The following is a 23,848-nucleotide window of genomic DNA, read 5'->3' as shown; positions in this document are numbered from 1 at the left end:
CACGCCGCCTCTCCGGCGAGCGCCTAGCAGCGGCGAAAGCCACGTTTGACCGCCTCCTGCGTCAGGGGATCATCAGGCCTTCATCGAGTCCATGGGCCAGCCCTCTCCACCTGGTGGAAAAACCCACAGGCGGGTTCCGAGCTACGGGAGACTTCCGTCGTCTCAACGCCATCACGCTTCCGGATCGCTATCCCCTTCCTGTCATCGAGGACCTACTCGAGGATAGCGGTGGCTGCTCGGTCTTCTCGGTACTGGACCTCCAGGAGGCATACTTCCAGATTCCGATGGCCAAGGAAGACATCGAGAAAACAGCGGTCACGACGCCGTTCGGACTGTATGAGTTCCAGAGGATGCCGCTAGGTCTTCGAAACGCATCACAGACGTTCCAGCGGTTTATGGACTCCTTACTCCGGGACCTACCGTTCGTCCGAAGCTACATCGACGACCTTTTCATCCGGTCCGCCTCGCACGAAGAACACCTACGTCACCTACGGATGCTCTTCGACCGTCTACGGGAGGCCGGCCTATCCTACAAGGTGGACAAGGTCCAGCTCGGACTACCCAGCGTCACCATCCTGGGCTACCAGGTCTCCGCCAACGGCATTCGCCCTCCGGAGCGCAAGATCGACGCCATACGGAACTACCAGAAGCCAACCACACCAAAAGGACTGCGACGCTTCCTGGGCGTCATCAACTTCTTCAGGAGGAGCTTACCACACGCTGCTCACATCCAGGCGCCGCTCAACCAGCTTCTTCGGGGTCTTCCCAAGAGCAGCCGGCGTCCGCTGGTTTGGAACGACGCAGCAGATCGAGCCTTCGAGGACGCACGACGCAGCCTTGCCGAAGCAGTGGAAACCGCTTTCCTGTCGCCTACTGCTCCTCTTCGACTGGCTACCGACGCATCCAGCACGGCCGTTGGCGCCGCGCTCCTACAATTAGTCAACGGAGACTGGCAGCCTGTCGGTTTCTTCTCGCAGACGCTCTCACCAACGCAGGCTCGCTACAGCACCTATGACAGGGAGCTCCTAGCCGTCTTCCTAGCAGTTCACCACTTCCGGCGTATCCTCGAGGGTCGCCCATTCACCGTACTGACGGACCATCGTCCGCTCACCTTCGCGGCCAACCAACCCTCGGACAAGGCCTCACCACGTCAACAACGTCAGCTGGACTTCCTGCTCCAGTTCGACATCACGTTCCAGCACGTGGACGGCGCAGACAACGTCGTCGCCGATGCTCTCTCCCGGACAACGGAGGACGCTCCAGCTCCGGATGGGCCAACAAGCGCCACTACGTCATCGCCGACGCCGCCAACCTCAACCTGCGCCACCATCAGCCTACCTTCGGCACTTAGCCCAGAGGCCATCGCCGCAGCACAGGACAAGGACGACGAGCTCCCAGCGCTCGCAGCACGCACCTCACTCAACCTTCAGCGACTCAACATCGAAGGATTCGAGGTGACCTGCGACATACACGACGGGCGAGTACGGCCATACCTACCCCGCTCGCTCCGCACAGCCGCCTTCGAAGCCATTCATAGTTTGGCTCACCCGGGTGTTCGCGCAACGGTACGAGAGGTATCGAGACAGTTCATCTGGCCCGGTCTACGTAAGGACATCACCGCATGGGCACGCGCCTGCCTACCGTGCCAACGCTCCAAGGTCGCGCGGCACAACCGCGCAGAGCTTTCCCGTTTCAAGATCACGGAAAGTCGCTTCGAGCACGTGCACGTCGACCTTATTACGCTGCCCCAGGTAGGAGAATACCGGTACTGCCTTACCATCATCGACCGATTCACCAGATGGCCAGTGGCTGTTCCTCTCAAGGACATCCGGGCGGAAACCATCGCCAGGGCCTTCACATCGGCGTGGATCGCGGACAAGGGATGTCCGCTCACCATCACCTCGGACCAGGGTACCCAGTTCGAGTCAGCACTCTTCGCCGCACTCGCTCAGGCCTCGGGGGCCACCAGGATCCGCACTACACCTCATCACCCTCAGGCTAACGGCATGGTGGAGAGGTTCCACCGAACACTCAAGGCAGCACTAATGTGCGCTCGAGCTCCTTGGCCCGACGCACTTCCTCTTGTGCTACTCGGCCTACGGAACGCGTACAAGGAGGACCTGCAAGCCTCGCCGGCAGAGTTGGTCTACGGCACAACGCTTCGCATTCCCGGCAGTTTCTTCACGCCCAGCAGTTCACCCGTCGACCCGACCTCCTTCGTCGGCCAGCTACGGGAACTAATGAAGACACTAAGTGCCACACCAGCAACGGACCACTCGCGCCACAACCCGTTCTTCTTTAGGGACCTCCGAACATGCTCGCACGTTTTCCTGCGAGTCGACACGGTCAGGAAACCGCTCGAACCTCCGTACACAGGACCACACCAAGTCATCCGCCGCATCAATGACAAAGTATATGTCATCCTAGTGAACGGCGCTGAAAAAGCCGTGTCCACAGACGCCTTGAAACCAGCATACCTGGACACCTCGGACGACCACCCGTCAGACGCACCCACTCATTCGCCTGCTCCGGAGCGGTCGACGTCCGCCCAGACTCCAGAGGATCTGGACCTTGCACCGGCTCTCACAACGACGCAGCCTTCGGCACCGCCGCCGCCGTCGTCAACTTCATCGTCCTCACCACTGCCAGCACCTGAAACTCTACTAGTGACTCGGGACCCACCTCCGGCGTCCAGACCTCTCATCGTCTCGCCACCGCCCTCCGCCAAACCAAGCACCTTCATGCCTAACAGCGGAGCGCCCAGACAGAAGCATCGGCCCAACATCCTCCGCAGAGGTACCTTCCGCCTGCCTCCGGCAGCCGGTCCAGAGGGGGAGTGGCTGTGGCGTCTCGCACCAGCGCAGTGCTGACACCTCTCGGCCAACAGCGCGCAGCTGTAGCAGCGCGCGCAGGAAACGGGCTGACATCTCTCGGCCGACAGCACTAACTTACGCAAGCACCTCGTATCGCGGTTCCACAGGGGCATCCGATTGGGCCTGACCACGCCCTTTTGGCTGGCCGGAGCGGAAGAGTGACCACTGCGACCGTTGCTCTCCCCACTTCCGGATGCCTGGATCGCCGTAGCGGTACACACGCAGGAAGAAACACTTCACTTCTGCTTCGTCCATCGCACCGTCCGGTCGCATTCTTCTCATCGCGCTCTCGTGTCTCTCTTGTGTACAAACTTATTCTCTGTACGTGACCACGTGGCACACCACGCCGACAAATAAAATACCGTCCTACGGGATCAAAGAAATAAACAGAAATTTCTTTCCTCCACACGGAGTTCATTGGCCCATTCCTTGCGTCAGTGCAAACGCACCCTAACGCGCCGAGTAACCTCAGGGAAGGAAATTCCTAAATAGTAATCTTTGAATGTAACTAAGTTTAAAATGAGTTAATAAATGAAATTTTCAACAATTATAAATGTAAAAAACAATGATATAATTTTTATATAATAAAATATTAATCTATAATAGAATTTTTTATCAAAATACTTAGTGCATTATTCCTTATTTCTTAAACTTCGTCGAAAAAATACATTTTAACATTTTGTTTTTTGATTTCAATCCTGACTACGGAGTCTTTCTGCGATTTTTTCAACACTTTCTGTGCTTTTGCAGAAGGTAATAGCAAGCGATTATCACTTTAGTTTATTTGTCCCATCGAGAAATGTTCACATATTATGCCAGGTTGACAATCGAGACAACTTAATGAGTTGAATAGTATTAGGCCAGGATTTTTCCTACTCCAAGTGTATTGGTATGGTGTATTGGTTTTTTTTTAATTCGTTTCTTATTCACCGAAGCCCGTTTAGAGATATTTTTATTAATGTTATTGTTGTTGTCATTCATCTCGTTGTTGTTTTCGTCCAGAGCATTGGTTTGGAGTTCTTTTCTCTTGAGCCGTGATGATTTTTGTCACATATTTTGTAATTTTCGCCGACATCGTTTTTCACGTTCTGTCAACTGGTCAATTGATTTTAATTTATTAACAAATTTCCGCTGTACGTATCTCTCTCGTTCTTTTTGACAATAATTTTTATAAGTTTCTGGATCTTCTTTAATTTTCTGCCGCCGGAACCTTTCTGCTTCTCTTTTTTTTTTTAATTTTTCATCTTGCTGAACTTTAGTAATTTTTTTTTTTTATTATTAATTTTTATTATTATTTAGTTAATCTAAATATTGTATTAATATGTGTAAATTTCAATATCATGGTACTGACATGTAATTTTATGATTTAATTTTTTCAAAACAAAACAAATTATTTCTGCCAAAATATCAGGGCAATAAATAAACATATAGCTGTAAACTATACACAAATAGTCCTTCCTTAAAATGCCGCCAGAGAGAGCGAACGAAACTGAATGAAAGATGGCGTTTAGGCGGCAAATATTTTAAATGGTATAGCCGGATTAATATGGGAAATCTGCCCCCGTGGCTTTTTTGACTTGCACTTGGGGGATCGATTTGGTGTCGAATAAAAAAAAAATCACCTCAAATTTTAGCTCTTTTACTCAAGCGGTTCCCAAGATTTTCAAAAAAACTTGTTTGTTCGATTTTATTTTCGACGGTATTGTCGGCGGTAGAATACTATCAAATTTATGAATTTTATAATTTTTTGAATAAAAAAATATGTTGAATGATAAATAAAGTACTAGAAAAATTAAAAATAAATTATCTATATTTAAAAAATATTGCGTTGTTTAAAATGTCTAAAAATTATCCATGTTTTCTATTGCTAGATACAATTTAAAATTGGTCGGTAAAAGACATTGACTAATCATTGATATGAAAACCTTTAATTTTCTTGAAACAAAAGAAAGTAAACTTACAAAACTTTTAAAATAGACTGTCAATATTGTTAAAGTAGAAAACTTCTTTAGAATCAGGGTGATTTAAAACTCGATGAATCAGAGTAATGTTAAAATCCATTAAACAAAAATGCGTCACTAAAAAGAAACAAACATAAAAAAAATTATGTGTGCAGATCACACGTGTTAAAAGTGAAACCTTCAAAAACTAAGTTTCGAAAGAAGGAGATGAATGCAGAATATCAAGTGTAGGTTAATTGAATGGTTTAATTGTTATAATATTAGGACCTTGAATAAGTTCTCGCTGTTTTTTACAAAATAAAAACTTTATTTAAAATATGAGGAATGAAAAGGTTTTATTGAAATTATTGCTCATCACTGGAGACCACTTTCTCTCATCTTTTTGGCAGTATATGAATTCCGCGTTGGAAAAACAACATGTCTTTTAAAGCTATCCAAGAATCGACCCATTTTTTAGCTTCTTCGTAAGAATAAAAACGCTGGTCAGCTAAGCCATGTTTCATCGAACAGAATAGGTGAAAATCGGAAGGGGCTATGTCAGATGAATACGACGGGTAGGGTAGAATTTCCCATCGAAGCGTTTCCAGGTAGGTTTTCACTGGTTTTGCAACATGAAGCCGGGCGTTCTCATGTAACAAAATCACTTTGTCGTATAGCGGCCGTTTTTCTTTTAGGGCTCGACTCAAACGCATCAATTGAAGTCAATAGCGATCCCCTGTGATAGTCTCATTAGGTTTTAGCAGCTCATAATAAATTACATTCTGCTGATACCACCAAATACAGAGAAGAAGCTTCGAACCATGGATATTTGGTTTTGCCGACGATGTTGATGCATGATTTTCTACGCTTTGGATTATCATAGTGTATCCATTTTTCATCGCCAGTCACGGTGCGAAAATCGGACAGATACGGTGCAAAAAACCTTTTCTTTTCTGCCATTGAAGTAGCAGTTCACACGTTACAAAACGCTGTACGATGTCTCTTAGCTTCAATTCATATGGCACCCAATGTCCTTGCTTCTGGATCATTCCTAACATTTTTAAAAGTTTGAAACAGTTGACGATGAGTTAACTTGTAATGTTTTACCAAGTTCTGCTAGCGTCTGAGATTGGTCTTCATCGAGTCATTCCTCCAATTCTCTGTCTTGAAATTTTTTTGGTGAACCAGAACGTTCTTTATTCTCAAGTTCAAAATCATTATTTTTGAAGCGTCGAAACTAGTCTCTGCATGTCGTATCCGACAGAGCATTGTCACCATAAGTCTCAACAAGAATTTTATGTGCTTCAGCTGCCGATTTCTTTTGAATAAAGTAGTGCAATAAAATTCTTCACAAATACACTTTAGTTTGCAAAAAAATAGACATTTTCAAAACAAATAAAAAATTACTTTGTTTACACTAAATTGAACTATCATACACTGAAATTTCAGGTTAGATATAGTACTTCCTTGCAAGTGCGTTAACATTCGAAATTTCAAGCACGGAGTACTGCTATTGCCAACTTTGATGAAACAGAGAACTTTGAGAACTTATTCTAGGTCCTAATATTATTACTATTATATTACAATTATAATATTGTTACCAGATTCAAAAATTATTTTACGTTTTATTGACATAATAAATAACATATTACACAGTAAACAAATTCTCAAATTGAAGAAATGAGACGAGTTGCTTATAGTAACTAAAATATGTATGGTAATTAAACACCTCTCTGCATGCTCGAAGTGCACGAACGCGTTCCATCGAACTCTTTGAAACTTCGCTAATATTTTCTTTCGGTAGATTTTCACGACAATGTTCAACGTTAGTTTTCGGTAGAGAGACACTTGAATCACAACCCAGTGAACACAAGACCTTAAAATGATGTCATACGTATGTCATACAGTGATCTTCTTTTTTTCGTACACATGACGTAATGGTGACTTTATTTATGACCTCAATATTAAGTCATATGTTCTGACTTAAAAATGACATTAATGTGACTTAATAATCCCATCATTATATTTATGCGTATATATATATATATATGTAGGGATAATTTATTTAGGGTGAGAGGTGCGTGGTGAACATACACCCAGTTTAATCCTACTAATAAGATTTATTTAAAACAGGTATTAGAAAAGTACAATATTAGTTTCACAATCTTACGGTTACAACTTAGATGAGCGACTGAATTCTTACGACTGTTACAACTGATATCTAACTACGGCTACGACTGCTACTACTTTACTTCTACGACTGAGACTACATTACTTCTACCACCCAGACTGCTCCTTTCTTATTCCTTTCCATGTCTTTTATATCAGAAATCACCTACACCCCTTTTTGAGAGGGAAGAAGCTTACAAATCTTACTGACCGATAGCCTAAGGATCCACCCCATAGTCCACCGACAGGTACAGCCTATGGTTTTCGGTAGTGGGAACTATGCATACAGAAACTTAATCTAGCACATCGGAATGTTACCCCTTTTTATGGCATCGCATATGTTTACACAGGTATCGGAAATTCTTCAAAGGGTCCCTACACTGCACACATGGTTTTTTATTACACCAATATCCTAATAACCCTCAAGGTTCGTTTATGGTTTTATGTCCCACCTAATCTTTTCTTTTAATCTGAATAGATTTTTCCTTTTCAATAAAATAAGATCTACAGAAAGGACTGAATACTAGTTTTTTGTCTACCTCTGCTACGCTTAAAACTCTCCTACATATATATATATATATATATATATATATATATATATATATATATATATATATATTTGTTATGCCCTGGGAGAAGGTTTAACTTTCTTTTAAAATAACTAATACAAGATTTTAATGTCTAAACTATAGTCACATTTAGTTGTTTATTTTGATAACGTAAAGTCGCACTTCAACTAGAAAACTAATTATTACCGTTAAATGCTAACTAAATTGTTATTATTAATTCTGGAGTTAATTTTATAACATAAAATTACCGTAAGATACTTTATTACGATTCTTTAATTTATTCTCAAATAAATTCTGTAACTAGGAATCCTTAACGATTCGTAGTTTATTCTATGAGTACCATTCTGTTACTGGCCAAGAAGGTGCCAGAGAACATACACCGCAATCCTAAGTATCACTACGCCATGGGAACAAACAGGCAATAGGGTGTGCCCTGCCCAGCCGCTAGCGTGTGAACACCACTGTCAGCAACTTTGAAAGATAATGTTCAAAGAATAAGAATAATCTACAGAGGCATAACACCCCCACCCTAAGATTGAAAAATCCCCTTTTACAATATACAATCGGGGTTTTTCTTTCGGAATAGTTGAAGTGCATTTTACATAATTGGTCCCAATACAAAAAAAAAAATTTTAATTTAAGCATAATAATGAGTACAAGTAAAGTTGAATATAATAATAACAATAATACATGTGAATCATGTAGTAAATTTATATAAAATATGCTAGTATGCGATAATACAATATTTTCAAGGCAAATCTTCAAATTCCGATATCTGCAATTTAGATTTATGAATTTTATTAACAGCCAATTGTTTATTAAACTGTTTTGTTGAAGGATAGTTTAAACTGTCCGATATAGATTTTGAACGAGTCAAATCTCTCAAAACAATCTGATCTCCAAGATAACCGTCGATAACATGATGATGTCCTCAGGCCGTGCATTTTGATTGCTATATTTTTTTGTACAAATATGAATAATTTCAGTTATCAAACATTTGAAGATTTGATACAATTTTAATTTAATAATTACATATAATAATACCAAGGCAATAATCACATACAAAACATATAAAATCCAATTGACTATTTGTTCGTAAATAGTTTTTGTTCTTTCATGATTTCCAATTTCAATTGCCTCTCTCTTAATCTCAGTTAAAGTTTTTCCGTATTTAGTCAAATCACTCAATTTTAAATCCGGTGCTTCTACAGCACGGATTTCCATTAAACTTAAATTTAAAAGTGGATCATTTAATTCTTGGAAATGCTCGCTAAAATTATACGTTATTAAAGGAATAAAAGCTTTCTTATTAATTAAATTTCTTTCAATATATGACTTTAATATTACATCGTTTGTAACCCCACTACACCCTGGTGCCATGCGCAATAATTTAGTACCATTTATTATATTATTTTCAACTTTATCTCTGCAAATAATTCTAATAGTTTTTGGAATAGGAGCAGAATAAACCCATTCATGGCAATTTTTCAATTGTATCCAAATTGTATGTTTTACAGTAATTATTTTGAGTTCGCAATCATTCTTTTCTAATTTCAAAGGATTATTTACAATTTTACTCAGACAAGCATCATGTTTTTGAATATAATATTTAGGATGAATTGTCTTACACAAAAAAAAATAAACTAGTTTATGAGTTTTACAATGTTCTAAAAAAAATTTTCTTCACTAGGAGTATACAATAATTTTTCGTTATTAGTTATTATGTACTCGTGTAGGTTTGAGATATAAACAGCTAAACTATTATTTATTATTTTTGGTACTGGAATAGCTCTATATGCTTTATAATTGCCGATTTCTAATAAAGGTATTTTAATCAGAAATATAAATCTATATCTTATTACACTAATAGTTAAATCACTTATTTCTAAATATTCAAAAATAATTACCATCATGGAGAGCAATTGGCATTTCATTCGACCCTCTTTCGTCACGAATTAATTTTATAGAACTTATAAGTACTTCTGGTGTTAATAATTGAGGATTTATTTGACCCATCTTCGCAAATATTAGTGATTGAGTGAACATATTTACATTCTTACCAAATTCCGTCAAAGCTAATTCAATTTCCAAACACATTTCAGTTATTAAAGAATCCCTTTGCAACGAATTTTCTTGTAAAACGATTTTTTTTATGTTATTATCGAAATTTTGAAAATTTGAATTTATTTCTATGAATTTTTTATTACATTCTCTAAAAAGACTTTCGGTTTTATGAATAGTTAATTGTAATATATATGTTTGATTCTTAAATAGCTCTCCAATTCTTTTATTGTCTCTATGGACTGCATCAATTTCAGAATTATAATAATCTGCATCATCCTGACTCATAGTACCAAAAAGTATTTTACTAATTTTACCAACAAAATTAAATATCCCCCTTCTATCTCTAATCAACGTAGGGATCCCTATAGCAGAGAATAACTTATACTTATCTTGTTTTAGACTTTCTAACTGATTTCTTAACCTCATAATCAGGTGTGATTCCGTACAATTATTTTGACACAATGATTCGACTCGATCAATGCTTTTTAAGATTTCTGACTCCTGGAATGTCAATTCGTCCAAATTGAAGTAGGATACAATATTGTACGTTTCATGGAAAAATCTTACGTCTCCTAAATACTCCATGTAAATATTTGGTAAAGTAGAAAAATTTAGTTCCTCGTTACTTTTGACCTCCATCATAACCGAATGGATTAGGATTCTGAAACAAACTTATATTAGCATATTTTAATTTATTAGCGTGCACAATTATACTTTTATTTCTTTTCTCTATCTTATAATTAACATCTGACAATTTATCTATTATTTTGTATGGCCCTTCAAATGGAAGATGCAGACCGTGTGTTTTATCATTCGCATTTCCTTCTTTCTTTAGCCAAACCAAATCACCTACTTTAAAATCCTTTGGATTCGTTATTCGATCATAACGTATTTTTGTTCTTTGCTTACTTTCTGCTATTATTCTTTTACTTTCCTCGATAGTTTTATTGATTTTAGCTTGTAAATCACCCAAATACTCCATATATGTTAGGTTAGTAGTCTTCAATGATGATACATTCTTTGGATTCATTCCGAAAACTAGTTCTGAAGGAGTAAATCCCGTACTTTCATGTTTGGATGTGTTGTAATATAGTCCAGCTAAATGAATCTTCGTATCCCAATCATCAGCATTTTCGTTGGAAAAGTGACGTAGATAATCTTTTAATACTTGATGACTCCTTTCCAGACTGCATTACTTTCTGGATGAAAACTTGTAGTTGTAATATGTTTAATGCCCAACATCTTTTGAAAATTTTTCATCAATTCACTTGTAAAGTTAGTTCCTCTATCTGTCAATATATTACGTGGTACTCCAAAATAACCCACATAATGCTTCAGAAATTTATTTATAACTGTTGAAGCCGTACTGTCCGGAATTGGTATTCCCACGAAATATTTAGTCAGGCAGTCTTGAATTGTCAAAATATATTTATTGCGTCCTTCCGTTAATGGCAATGGTCCACAAATATCCATAGCAATCTTATCATTGAAATTCCTAGGAATGTCTGTAATTATCATCGGCATTCTCGTAGGATGTCTATTGACCTTATTTTTCTGACATATTTGACATCTTTTTACATAAGCTTCGACGTCTCTTCTTAAAGTTTTCCAGAAGTAATTTTCACTTATTCTATAATATGTTTTCTTTATTCCACCATGACCTCCAAGGAGACTATCATGATTTTCCTTCAATATTTTCTCGATATCTTCTTTCTTAGGTACTATTCTTTCTTTATCGTGTAGAAAAACCGTAGTATTTCCTTGGCAAAACACTCCCTTCCAGATTTTCTCAATTTCTTTCTTGGAAAATCCCGTTAATCGGGCACACTGATTGTGGTCGATGTGAAGTTCTCTGAATTCTTCAGCAACGGCTGAGTACATCAATTCATTAATTTTTTCTTTCAGTTCATTTTTTGATGTTTGTGAATTTGCCTCGACGATAACATGATATTCCCCATGATCTTCTTCAAGATAAACTTCTATTGTTTGTCCCCCATTATCTCGGACAAATGACACATCAACGCTGCCCTCGGGTATCGCTGAACTTGTCAAATATAACTGTTTTCCTAATTTAATAATTTCTTGTTCTTTCTCATTTTCTTCTTTTTCTCCAACATCTTCTGGGTAATGATCTTCTTGATGATGTTCTTCAGGTTGATTATTTTGTTCACTACCTTTTCCGCATTCTGTTTCCACTGTTCTTCGTTTTTTATTTATTTCTGAATCCATTTCTATTGGATTCCGTTTCCGTTTACCGGCTAGGATTGCTGGTTCCTCGTCGCCGTCCGTAGGGTCGTCCTCTCGAGTACGTACCCTTTTCCTTGAACCTGGATCCAATATATTCTTTCTTCTTTTCTTGTTTGATCTACACTCTTCCGAATCTTCTTCTTCTGATGCTGAATCCAATAAAGTATCAGCATCCATTCCTCGAAATACAAAAATAGGGTTTCTCGATAATGCATCAGCATTAGTATTGAGTTTACCCTTTTTGTAGGATATTTCATAATCATATTCTTCTAAACTTATTCTCCATCTCATTAATCTTGAATGAGGGTTCTTGTGGTTCATTAACCAGACCAAAGGTCGATGGTCAGTAACAATTTTAAATTTTCTTCCGTATAAATATGGGTGAAAATGTTTTACACACCACACAATTGCTAGTAATTCTTGTTCAGTTGTTGAATAATTTTTCTCTGCTTTATTTAAAGCACGACTAGTGTATGCAACAGGATGTTCCTGATTGTTTTTTATTTGGGATAATATGCCACCAATGGCGATACCAGAAGCATCCGTTGTAAGAATGAATTCCTTAGTGAAGTCCGGGTATGCCAATATTGGTTCTGAACACAATTCTTTCTTCAAAAGATTAAATGATTTTTCTTGATCTTGTCCCTAATAAAATTCTCTATCCTTCCGTAACAAATCAGTTAGGGCCTTCGCTTTCCTGCTATAATCTTTAATAAATTTTCTATAATATCCGGTCATTCCCAAAAATTGTCTTATTTGTTTAATATTTTTCGGAGTTGGAAATTCTAAAACACTTTTACATTTTTCCGGATTTGGTTTAACTCCATTTTCAGTAATGATGTGACCTAGATATTGCAATTCGGGTTTTAAATATTCACACTTATCAGGCTGAAGTTTCAAATTAGTTTCTCTTAATCGCTGGAACACAATTTTCAAATTTTCGTTATGTTCAACCAATGTTCTTCCGTACACAATGATATCATCGAGGTAAACGAAACATACCTTTCCAATAAGTCCCCTTAAAGCGTTATCTATCATTCGCTGGAATGTAGCTGGAGCATTCTTCAAGCCGAAAGGCATTTTCAAGTATTCAAAATGACCTTGGGGTGTGCTGAATGCCGTTTTCATACGATGCTTTGGATTTACCGCAATTTGGTGAAATCCACTTGCAAGATCAAAAGCAGAAAAGTACCTGGAATTTCCAAGTTGATCCAGAATTTCTTCAATGTTGGGAATCGGGTATGCATCCTGAATTGTTTTCTCATTTAGTTTTCTAAAATCCGTTACAACTATCCATTTTATTTTATTTGATGCATCCCGTTTTTTAGGTACAATCCATAATGGCGAGTTGTAAGGGGAACTTGAGTTTTGAATCACTCCCTTCTTCTTCATTTCTTCAACTTGTCGGGCAATCTCCTCTTGCTGGGTAGGTGGAAACCTATATTGTTTAACATTGATAGGAATCTCATCTGTTGTTTCTATCGTGTGTTCCGCCAAATTTGTAGTAGGCAAAGGGTCACCCGGTAAATAAAAAATATCCTGATACGAATCAATAATTTCCCAAATTTTCTCTTTCTCTTTAGCTTTAATAATGTGAGACAGTCGAGTATTTTCTTTTAATACCTGACCACGTTCAACTGAATATTTACATCGCAACTTGAGAATCTGTGATTGATCCCGATTAAAAATAATTGTTCTTTTCTTCGTAAGTATTATAACATCTTCTTTTTCTAAAAACGGTCGACCTGCTATTCCATCTTCTTCTAACGGAAAATCATTCGGAACTACTAAGAAAATATGATCTATTTTATCAACTGTAATTTTACACTCTTGATTACAAATAATTGGGATATCATTAATTCTAGTAATTTCTGCGTTGATTTTTCTTACTGGTAACCCTAGTGTACATTTTAATTTAATAACATTTACAGCTGCTTTTGTGTCTGCCAGGAATGAATGACTTCGCTGTCCGACGGCGGTGTCGACTCTGAGCATGAAGCTTGCTCTTGGATTTCTTCTGTTTTTTGACATTAAGTATATTTTATCTGATTTGGTGGAACGTTTGGTACCTGCCGTGATGGAAAATTTTGATATGATACTCGTCGTTTAATAGGACTTTCATAAAATGTCCAAAACTTTCGCAATTATGACAAGCATATTTGTTTTCCTGCGCTGGTTTCTGTGGAATTCCTTGACCTAATGGCCTCGCATTTTTGTTTTCCCGTGATTTATTCGAAGCCTTGTAATTGTTGGCAGGAGTCCTTTTATAAATAATTTTTGAAATCAATTCTTCTTTTTCTGTTTCTAATGCTAGATTTTGAGCTTCTCGAATCGTGGTTGGTTTGCCCGATTTTACAAATAATTTAATACTAGCGCGAAGACCCCGTACGTATTGAGCGAGACCCTGTCTTTCTTCATTCTTTAAAATAAACATTCGGTTTTCCGCATCAAATTCTGAATTATTATTAAGCGCACGTTTTACATTTAAATGGCAATCATTAAACCTTTTGTTGTAATTTAGTTTTGTTGAACGCTTTGGTTATTTTGTTGACATTGACTTCGTTCCAATAAAGCGACATCATATGATTTTTTTTCCCCAAAATTAATACGTAATATTTGAATCAAGTCCTCTAGTGATCGAATATCATTTCCGTTAATCACCTTTCTAGCGTAACGAACTACTTTTTTTGAAATGACTAATCGAATGAACAACACTCGCGACTCTTCCGGAACTTCATTAAAAATTGATTTAATTTCGAAAATAAAGGTTTCGACCGATATATTATTACCGTCAAATTCTGTGATTACTTCTAAATGAGATTTCAAATATTTCATTCTTAACACTAGATTTACGGATGTTTTGTTCATTATTTTTTAATGACGTAATAACATTGTTTGAATAAAGGATTGAGTAAAGGAATTGAACTAATATTTACGTATATTTCATTACGTAACTAAAAACCAATAAGTTTTCAAAAAATAGTATTTAAATTTTATAAATATATAAAATAATCAAATGTTCAATGAGTCAAATTGGCTCAATTCGTAAATCTAGTGTTAAAGAGTTTATATAACCTGATTCACTGGGAACGTGTGTACTCTTACCTTCCCGCTTTTCATCTTTTTCTCTTGTAAAAATTTCCAACTGCGCACTTAAATTAATGTTTTGCTCTCGTAATAATTGCACCATCTTTCGTAATTCTTCATTTTCCTCCTTTTCTTCCTTGAGAGCTTGAGCTTCCTTATTTAATAGATTATTTTGTTTTTGTAGTGAATCAATAATAGCTAGGAGTTCCTCTTGTGTTTTTGACATTTTGAAAGACACTTCTGACAAGTTTATCGAATTTTCACTAGGCTCTTCACTTTCGTCAGAATAAATTTTTATGTCGCGATAATTTACGAAATTGCCGTTTTGCATATGTAAATAACCTAATCTTACTTACATTAAGATGCCCGTTCTCATATTTCCAATTGTTTCTGATGCACTGACTCAAGATATCCTTTTTAGCTGCCACCAATTTTTATGTTATGCCCTGGGAGAAGGTTTAACTTTCTTTTAAAATAACTAACACAAGATTTTAATGTCTAAACTATAGTCACATTTAATTGTTTATTTTGATAACGTAAAGTCGCACTTCAACTAGAAAACTAATTATTACCGTTAAATGCTAACTAAATTGTTATTATTAATTCTGGAGTTAATTTTATAACATAAAATTAACGTAAGATACTTTATTACGATTCTTTAATTTATTCTCAAATAAATTCTGTAACTAGGAATGCTTAACGATTCGTAGTTTATTCTATGAGTACCATTCTGTAACTGGCCAAAAAGGTGCCAGAGAACATACACCGCAATCCTAAGTATCACTACGCCATGGGAACAAACAGGCAATAAGGTGTGCTCTGCCCAGCCGCTAGCGTGTGAACACCACTGTCAGCAACTTTGAAAGATAATGTTCAAAGAATAAGAATAATCTACAGAGGCATAACAATATATATATATTAGGGTGGGTCAACTTTGTCAAGTGCCACGGAAAAATGGGTTGCTAGACACCTTAAAAGAATTCTCACCAAATATGAGCTCTTAATTTTGATAGGAAGTTCCTCCGCATCGCAGTTTTTTATTTTTTTTTTAGTCTAATAGATAAAATTCATACCTCATTATTTATTGATTGTACAGAAAAATGTTTTAGACGAATTTTGTAGAAAATTTAATGCTCTACAAAAAAGGTATCTTATATTTTTTCCGTAAACCTCACCATTTGAATGATATTGAAAATTTAAATTTGATGATTTTTAGACAAATTTCATTTTTGTATATGGATCTTATAACTCGACAATAAATGACTATTAAAAAGTGCACAATACAAATTTTTGTAGGAAATTAACTGCTCTATAAAAATGGTGTCTTATGTTTTGACAATTAAATTAAGCGTTCAAAAGATATTCAGAGACAAAAATCAGTACACATTAAAGTTTATTTTGAAAATAGTGAGAATTTAGAACATATACAAATGCTAATGAAAAATAAAACTCTTATAAGGCTTGTAGTCATTTAGGACATTTCATTTTCAACTTATTTAAACTCTATTATGTATTTTTACATATAAAAATAGAAAAAAAAATTTACCTCCCAAGATTCGAACCCTAAAAGACTCGGCCACTATTGAAACGAATCGCCAAATCGTTGTCATTATCCTAAACCTATTACATACCATTGCTTACTTGAGAAGTAAATTTAAACACTAGATAACATCATAAGCATTTTTAATTGCAAATATCTCAAAAATTATTGAGTAGTGGCCCCTATAACCATATATATTCGTAAAAAGGGAAGCAAAATCTATCATCCTGCAAAATTTGAACAAAATCCGAGAGGGCAAGACCTTGCGCTGTCCTTGTCAGTGGTGAAACTTAATAAAAAATATCAGGTAAGAGAGTAATCATATTTTTTTAATATATCTCGAAAAGTAAGGGAGATAAAATATTTTAGTACTGGACCTTTTTTGTAGCAAATAAAATTGTCTACAAAACATAATTAATAAAAAATCGCTTTATCTCGCTTACTTTTTGAGATATTTTCAAAAATCTATCATGCTGTCACAGATGCGCGCGAGACTCTCGAGCTATAAAAAAAAGTGTTTTATCGCGTTATACTGTTTTCATTGAGATGAAGCCAACAATAGATTGTCTATCTCTCTTGCACGCATGTAAGCTAAGAGTTTACGCATGTGTGCCATTGCGACCTATGTCACAATGAGTAAGAGCAAGATAGCTTCATTTTCTGTTTCTTTCTACAAAGGCGTAGGACTAAGGGACTAATTGCCTGTCTTTAAATTGGGATATTTCTTGCAGGTAAATATCTATAAATATAAATTCAACACCAAAATTTAAAAAATAAATTTAAAATTCATATGAAAAAGAAAATTTTTTTAAATAACCCGTTTTAAGCGAAATATCGAGCAAAAACCGTTTTCACCCCTTGATTTTTAATAGAAGGGATGAAAAAAAAAATTTTTTGTTTCCCTACGATTGTTCTTTGTGGTTTTTTAAACATAATTAAAAAAAAAAAAAATTAAAAAAGTCCAATTTTTATATTTTTTATTGAATTTTCATTTTTTTTAGTACTTTAAACCGTCGTAGGGGTGAAAGGGTGCGTTTTAGGGGAAAAATGGTCTGAAAGAGATAGGCCTAAAATTTTATGCTTTACAACTTTTATTTAAAACTTTTTTTGATATTTTCAACATATAATCCAAAAATCGTATTTCGGGATAGTTTTTAATTTTTTTCACCCCTTTCCCGGTGGTTGAGAACTTTTTTACTTTGCCCACAGTTTTGTACGCATTTTTTTGATTATTTCCGTATTTTTTCAGCCGTATAGGCCGAAAACCCGATTTCACGGCTATTTTGACTGGACTATGAATTTCTTTTATCGTTACAATTCTTTATATTATTTTTTGGTCAAGACTTTCATATCTTGATCAATAAGTGGCTATCAGTCAAAAATACTGCTTTCAATGAATCGAATAATAATTATTAATTTATTTTTATAATTTAAATACTATTATAATTATGATACTATTATATTTATATAATATAAATATTTAATTATTATATTATATTATAATATAATTATTAAATTATATTATAATTATTATATTTTTTTAAATATTGAATAAATATTTATTTTTCTTTTGTACGAGGAATGTTATCAATATTTCATACTTTTTAACTGTTTAGATAGAAGTACAAGTAGAAATATATTTTAATATTGATAGTACGTTTATATGTTTAAATTTAATAATTAATTTAATTATTTATGAATTATATATATTTTTTTTTATAACGTTGAAACCTTTAATATTAGATATTTTTGTTGTTGTAATTTTGAATAAATATTTATTTTTCTTGTGCGAGGAATTTTATCAATATCCACATATTAGCTGATTTTAGTAGATGGAGAAATTGAAATGTTTTATTGTTGATAGTTTCAGTATTTAGTTATTAAAAGATAAGAGTAAATTACACTTTATAGATTGTTTGTAAAAGAAAAGAATTTACAGGAATACACGTGAGTCGTTTGTTACGTTCTTACACAGTAGTATTTTATTACGTAATATTATATAATATTTTTCAAAAAGTGGAGTTAATCGATGTGTGCACTGAACAGCTCATATCTTGATTAATACGTGGCCATCAGTCAAAAATACTGCTTTTCCTTTTTGAAAAAATTTATTTTTTGAGACTATAAATTAAGTATATAATATAGTAAAATTGTTTAAATGCATTAATTTAATTTAAAAAAAAATAAATTAAAAATTTTAAAAATTTTTTTTCAATCAAATAAAAAAAAAACTAACTCAGCCCACTCTAGGACTGGCGGGGATAATCGCAGAATTAGTTAGTTTTTTTTAGAAAATAAAAAAAAATGAAAAATGGCGAACTTCGAGAAAATAACGGTTTTTCTCAAAAAATGCGAAAATTTCATGGATTTCATAATTTTAAACTTTTTTTGTATTTTTTTCTGAAAAGTACATTTAAAAACAAAAAATTAAAAAAAAAACCTCCCAATAGGTTGAATTTAAAAAAAGTTATAGCCATTTAAAAAAAAGCCATTTTTTCAAAAATTAATAATTTTTTCTGGGTTTGGTAAAAAAATTTGAAAAAATTCTGAAAATTGTTTTTCATAGGGTAGAATAGGATAAAAAACTTTCAGCCAAATCGAAAGGGGTCGCGGTCAAAAGTGGCCGATTTGACGTGGAATGCCCCATATATATATAACATATTTTATAGACATAATTGTCATTTTATAAGACCAGAATAGTAGTGGTTCAGACAAAACGGTCAAGAATAGCACAAGGTGTTGTTCTGAAACGAATTTATTTCTATGTCAACCTCATTTTTCTATATATAATATTTACAAAATGAACAATTTAATATTACCTGAAACGAAAAACGACTATTATGTCTATTCTTCACTTTTAGCACTCACTTTCTTAGTCCGTTAAATCTATCTTCTTTAAATATTTAATTTGATTTGTATACGTAATGTCTTTTCTCTCTTATTTATATATCCCATCTGATCTATATACGTTACGTCTTTCCTTTGTCTCTCTTGTTTGTATATCCAATCAGGTTTATACACATAACGCCTTTACTACTACCTTTTTACTCATGAAAGCGCGCGTAATCACACGGAAGAAAGTACACTTTTTTTACATATATATATTTTTTTAATATTTTTATTTTATTTTTATATAGAATAGAAGAATAGAATACATACATTTTACTGCTTCCCCGAAGAGTTACACTCCTTTTACAATTATATCCTTAACCTATCTTAACACTACTCTCTCCCTCATATCTCTCTTCCTCCTTTCCCCCTCCACTCGTTCCACACCCCCGCTTCTACCTTCTCCACTCCCAACCTTGTCCCTCCTTCCCCTCTCTTATACTCTCAACCCTCTTCATCCATTCTTCCCCTATTCCACTCTCATCAAAAATCTCTTATCTTCTCTTCTATTCCTCTCCCGTCCTCCTCACCTATCGTTTTGATGCAACCTTCCAACAGATGCTCCCACGTCTCTCTCTCTCATCCGTACACCCTGCATCGTCTCCTCTCCTCCTCCTCCCAGTATCTCCTTTCCCTCATCTCATTCCCTAATCTAAATCTCGCCACTCTTCTCTTTCTCTCTTCACTCCACTTGCCTTCCAAATATTTTGGTAACCCTTCCACTACCACTAGCTTGTACTATTTATTATATCTGGAGCTTTGTATTTTCTCCCACTTTTCTTTCTCCTGCCGCCTTCTTTCCTCCTTCTCAATTTCTTCCCAACTCTTAACAACCTCCTTCCTGTCCTGCACTATCCTCTCTCTAAACCTTTTCCTCCCTTCTTCCCATTTGGGAATCTCCACTTCTCCCCCCTTTTCTCTCTCCCGCGCCTCCTTCCAGCATTCTCTCGCCAACTCACTTCCTTCTCCTCTCCTTAAGGGTTTATTCTGGTTTATCATTTTGGGAAAATCAATTTTTTTTTTTTGCATTTTTCGAAAGTAGACATATGTAGAATTATCATACAAAAATTTTAGAACGATCCGAGCAGTTTAAGTATATTATTTTGCGACCCAAACACATAGAGATATTACAGATAGAGGAGACAAACTATCTGCCATGGTGTAAGTGGAAATGTCTCTGCATGAATATAGCAGCAAAAAACAAAACGTTGATATTGACCTGACAAAAAAAGAATTACTTGAAAGATGTTTAGGTGGCCACACATTTAAAATAATAATGAGTGCTTCAACAAATGCGTTTGGGCTATGGTGCCTAAACACCTATTTAATGGTAAAAAAATTGTTGAAATAGCTTGTAAATTGGCAGCTTGTATATTCAACGAAGATTTTGATCCAATACTGAAAATAATGCACGTTTTGGTGATAAAACTTGGCCCTATCGCAGTCAATTACGCTAGTAACCGCGACAACACGCGTGTGCGCTCAGCTAATCGTTTGAGCAGAGAAGCTTTAAAAGAGGCTAGGACACAACGAAAAAAGGCTAGAGTCGAAGATAATGAGTATTTTGAAGAAGCAGAAGGCATACTGTATGGTGCAGGCATCGCAGAATAAGGTAAAGTTAGACTTTTTTAAAATTAAAAAAAAAAACTAAACGCGTTTTTCTCGAAACAACGTTTTTTCGGTTGGCGGGCATGATATCTCCGAAACTACTCAGAAGATCCTTCTGAAATTTTAACCACATACTCTACACATGAATAGCTATCTCGCATGCTACAACCAAGTCAAAATATTAATTTTTACTATATTTTTTTTTGTAAAAAAGTGCGAAAAAATCAACGATTTTTTTTATTTTTCGAAAAATGACCGTCATTTTGTTTTGTTTTCATAAAAATTGATAGTTTTAGCATACCCGATAGCCATTGTCGTACTGAATATAAAACCGTTTAATTTTTTTGTTTTAGATCAACCGTTCTCAAATTTCGATGCCCGCCAAAAGCATACCTACTTTTGAAGGGTTCACGTTTGTCAGCCATTTTGAATGTTAAAATATGTTAAAAACAATAAAAAAAAATTTTTTTCTCGTACTTCTGGAGTGTATTTATCATACCCAACAACTTTCATATGTATATGTATCCTACAAAGCCTAAAAAAAAATCGTGAAAATAGCCTTTTTTCCGCGTAAAAACCAGAATGAATCCTTAACTTCTCCTCATACTTCCACGCTCTTGTTCTCAGTTTATCTCTTTTATTTTACCCCCATATCTCCGCTCCGTAGCTTAACACCGTCCGAAGCGTGTCGAAGAGCCACATCTTCCTCCCCCAGTCCTTGCTGAACATTCTTCTCCCTAATCCCCATACCTGCCTCATTACTGCCCCTTCTTTCTTTACCCTATCCCTCAAGTGCACTTCCTGTCCTCCATTCTTTCTGAATACATAGCCAAAATACTTGAACTCCTTCACCTCTTCTATCCTCTTCCCTTTACAATTCCAGTCTATTTCTCTATTTCTTCCCCCTCCTCTCCTAAATCTTAGCATCTTTGTTTTCTCCACATTCACCTTTAACTTTTTCCTATCACAATACTCCTCCATCCTCCTCAGCATGCTTTCCATTTCTTCTTCTCTTCCAGCCAACAAGACCACATCCGCGTACGCTAATGAGCCTATCCTCTTCTCTCTCACCCTTACACCACCCCATCTTCCTTTCATCAATTCCTCCTCTAAATCTGCTGTCAATATGTTGAAGAATATCGGACTCATTGGGCAACCCTACCTGACCCCTTCTGCCGTCCAGAATCTATTCCCTTCCTCCCTTCCCGCCTTCACCCTACTTGCTGTTTCCTGATAAACTTCCTTCACCCTTTCCCTGAGCCCCTCTCTTATCCCTCTCTTTTCCATTTCTCGCAGCAGAACCTTCCGGTCTACCGAGTCAAACGCCGCCTTCAGGTCTACAAATGCCGCCACCAACTTCCCCCTCTCTTCCTTACCCTTTTATTTTATATATATATTACCTACATTTGTTTGCGAATAGTCTGTTATTTATATGTAAATTGTTTACATTTACTTGATTGTTTTCAACATAAAAAATTTTATAGTTTCAGTTTTTGGGTAGTTGGCATTATTATATACAGTACATGTACATACACCATTGCTGTACAGTGATCTATATCAAGGACACAGCTGTTGGTATTAGAAGTCATCAATACATTTATTACAGTTTGCAAGTAACAAAAGCACTGTATGTAATTGATTCAAATAATTGCAATCCGTAATCAAGAATTTATCTGTGCAAAAGTGAGTATTTAATCATTACATTACTTTCATTATTAAAACATTTTTTACTTCTTTATTTTCTTCTCTTCTATACTATGTAGTATAGTTTTATTAGATTTGAAATAATATGTTTCGATCTTGAAAAAAAGTTGTTAATATTAAAATGAGGTAATATTAATTTTTAATTATGTTGTAAAAACGTTGTATATTTAACCCTTCAGTACCCACGCTATGAGATTTTTACTTATGCTCGGTTTCAATCTCAATTATTTATTTAAATTCAAATGTGAAGGCCACTTGAAATATTTTTTACCTTCCGCAATTTTTATATTCTTTTCAATTGTATAATAAAAAATTACTCATTTTGATTATAAATTTAAAAAAAAATTTTTTCGGAGGTTATGAGATTTTTTCTCATGCCAAGAGTATCAATGGATGGAAAATTTCGCTGTTCGTCTGTATTCGGCATCGTTCCGATGATTCCGCTAGACGGTTGCGGCCATGTTTGTTTACATAAACACGCAAATCTACTTAGCGTAAAAAATTTGAATCGGTTGTGATTTAGTTAAGAAAAAATGCGCTTATAGATATTTTAATTTTTGACAAGTACATTTTTTTATTTTTTAAAACTTATTTTATTATTTTTAATATTTTAAAACATAGTTAATTTTTGTTATATTCTAAAAGTTAATTTATTTACTAGATTCACATTCATTCATTATAAGTTATAAAATTATTTTATTGTTATCAGAAATTAAAATGTATTACGATTTTTATGAAAAAAGAAAAACTGATGCGCTTGCGCAGAAGCCGTGAGATTTTCTCTCATGGCAAGAGTAAAGAAGGTGAACCGAATAACGTGGATACTGAAGGGTTAAACTCGTCTTCGGTGAGTCGTCCGTGAGGATATTATACACTTGTATAATATCGTCCAGCGTGTTCAGCAGTAGTAAGCAATTATGCTGGATTTTTTGATAGAAAAGTAGTACCTCGTGATGGTAGCTTGCGTAGTATTTAGCATCACTGCTTGCCGTCATCTCTAAATAACAACATGCACCAACACCGTTAACCCTGTATTATCTCGCCTACACAACATGCAAGCTCTTATACAGATGCAAAAAGATAAAGCATGCACGTTTAAAGCTGTCAGCTATTCACGTATAATGGATGAGAGAATAATAGGATTGCGGGGTGAAAGAG

At 35.9% G+C, this 23,848-nt stretch overlaps 1 protein-coding gene across 1 annotated transcript; it reads left to right on the top strand.

Moving 5' to 3' along the window:
• Positions 1-20,570: 20,570 nt before the first annotated feature.
• LOC149031028 (uncharacterized) lies at positions 20,571-21,437 on the top strand. Its single transcript, XM_089176882.1, has 2 exons — positions 20,571-20,990; positions 21,340-21,437. The coding sequence occupies exon 1, from the start codon at positions 20,684-20,686 to the stop codon at positions 20,987-20,989; it is 306 nt and encodes a 101-aa protein (XP_089033008.1). The 5' UTR covers positions 20,571-20,683; the 3' UTR covers position 20,990; positions 21,340-21,437.
• The last annotated feature ends 2,411 nt before the right edge of the window (positions 21,438-23,848 follow it).

The sequence above is a fragment of the Polistes dominula genome, unplaced genomic scaffold, assembly GCF_049000335.1.
Source record: "Polistes dominula isolate Pdom_NZ unplaced genomic scaffold, Pdom_raw_medaka contig_12, whole genome shotgun sequence".
NCBI classification, from domain to species: Eukaryota; Metazoa; Arthropoda; class Insecta; order Hymenoptera; family Vespidae; genus Polistes; species Polistes dominula.
This window is presented reverse-complemented; position numbering and strand designations above follow the sequence as displayed.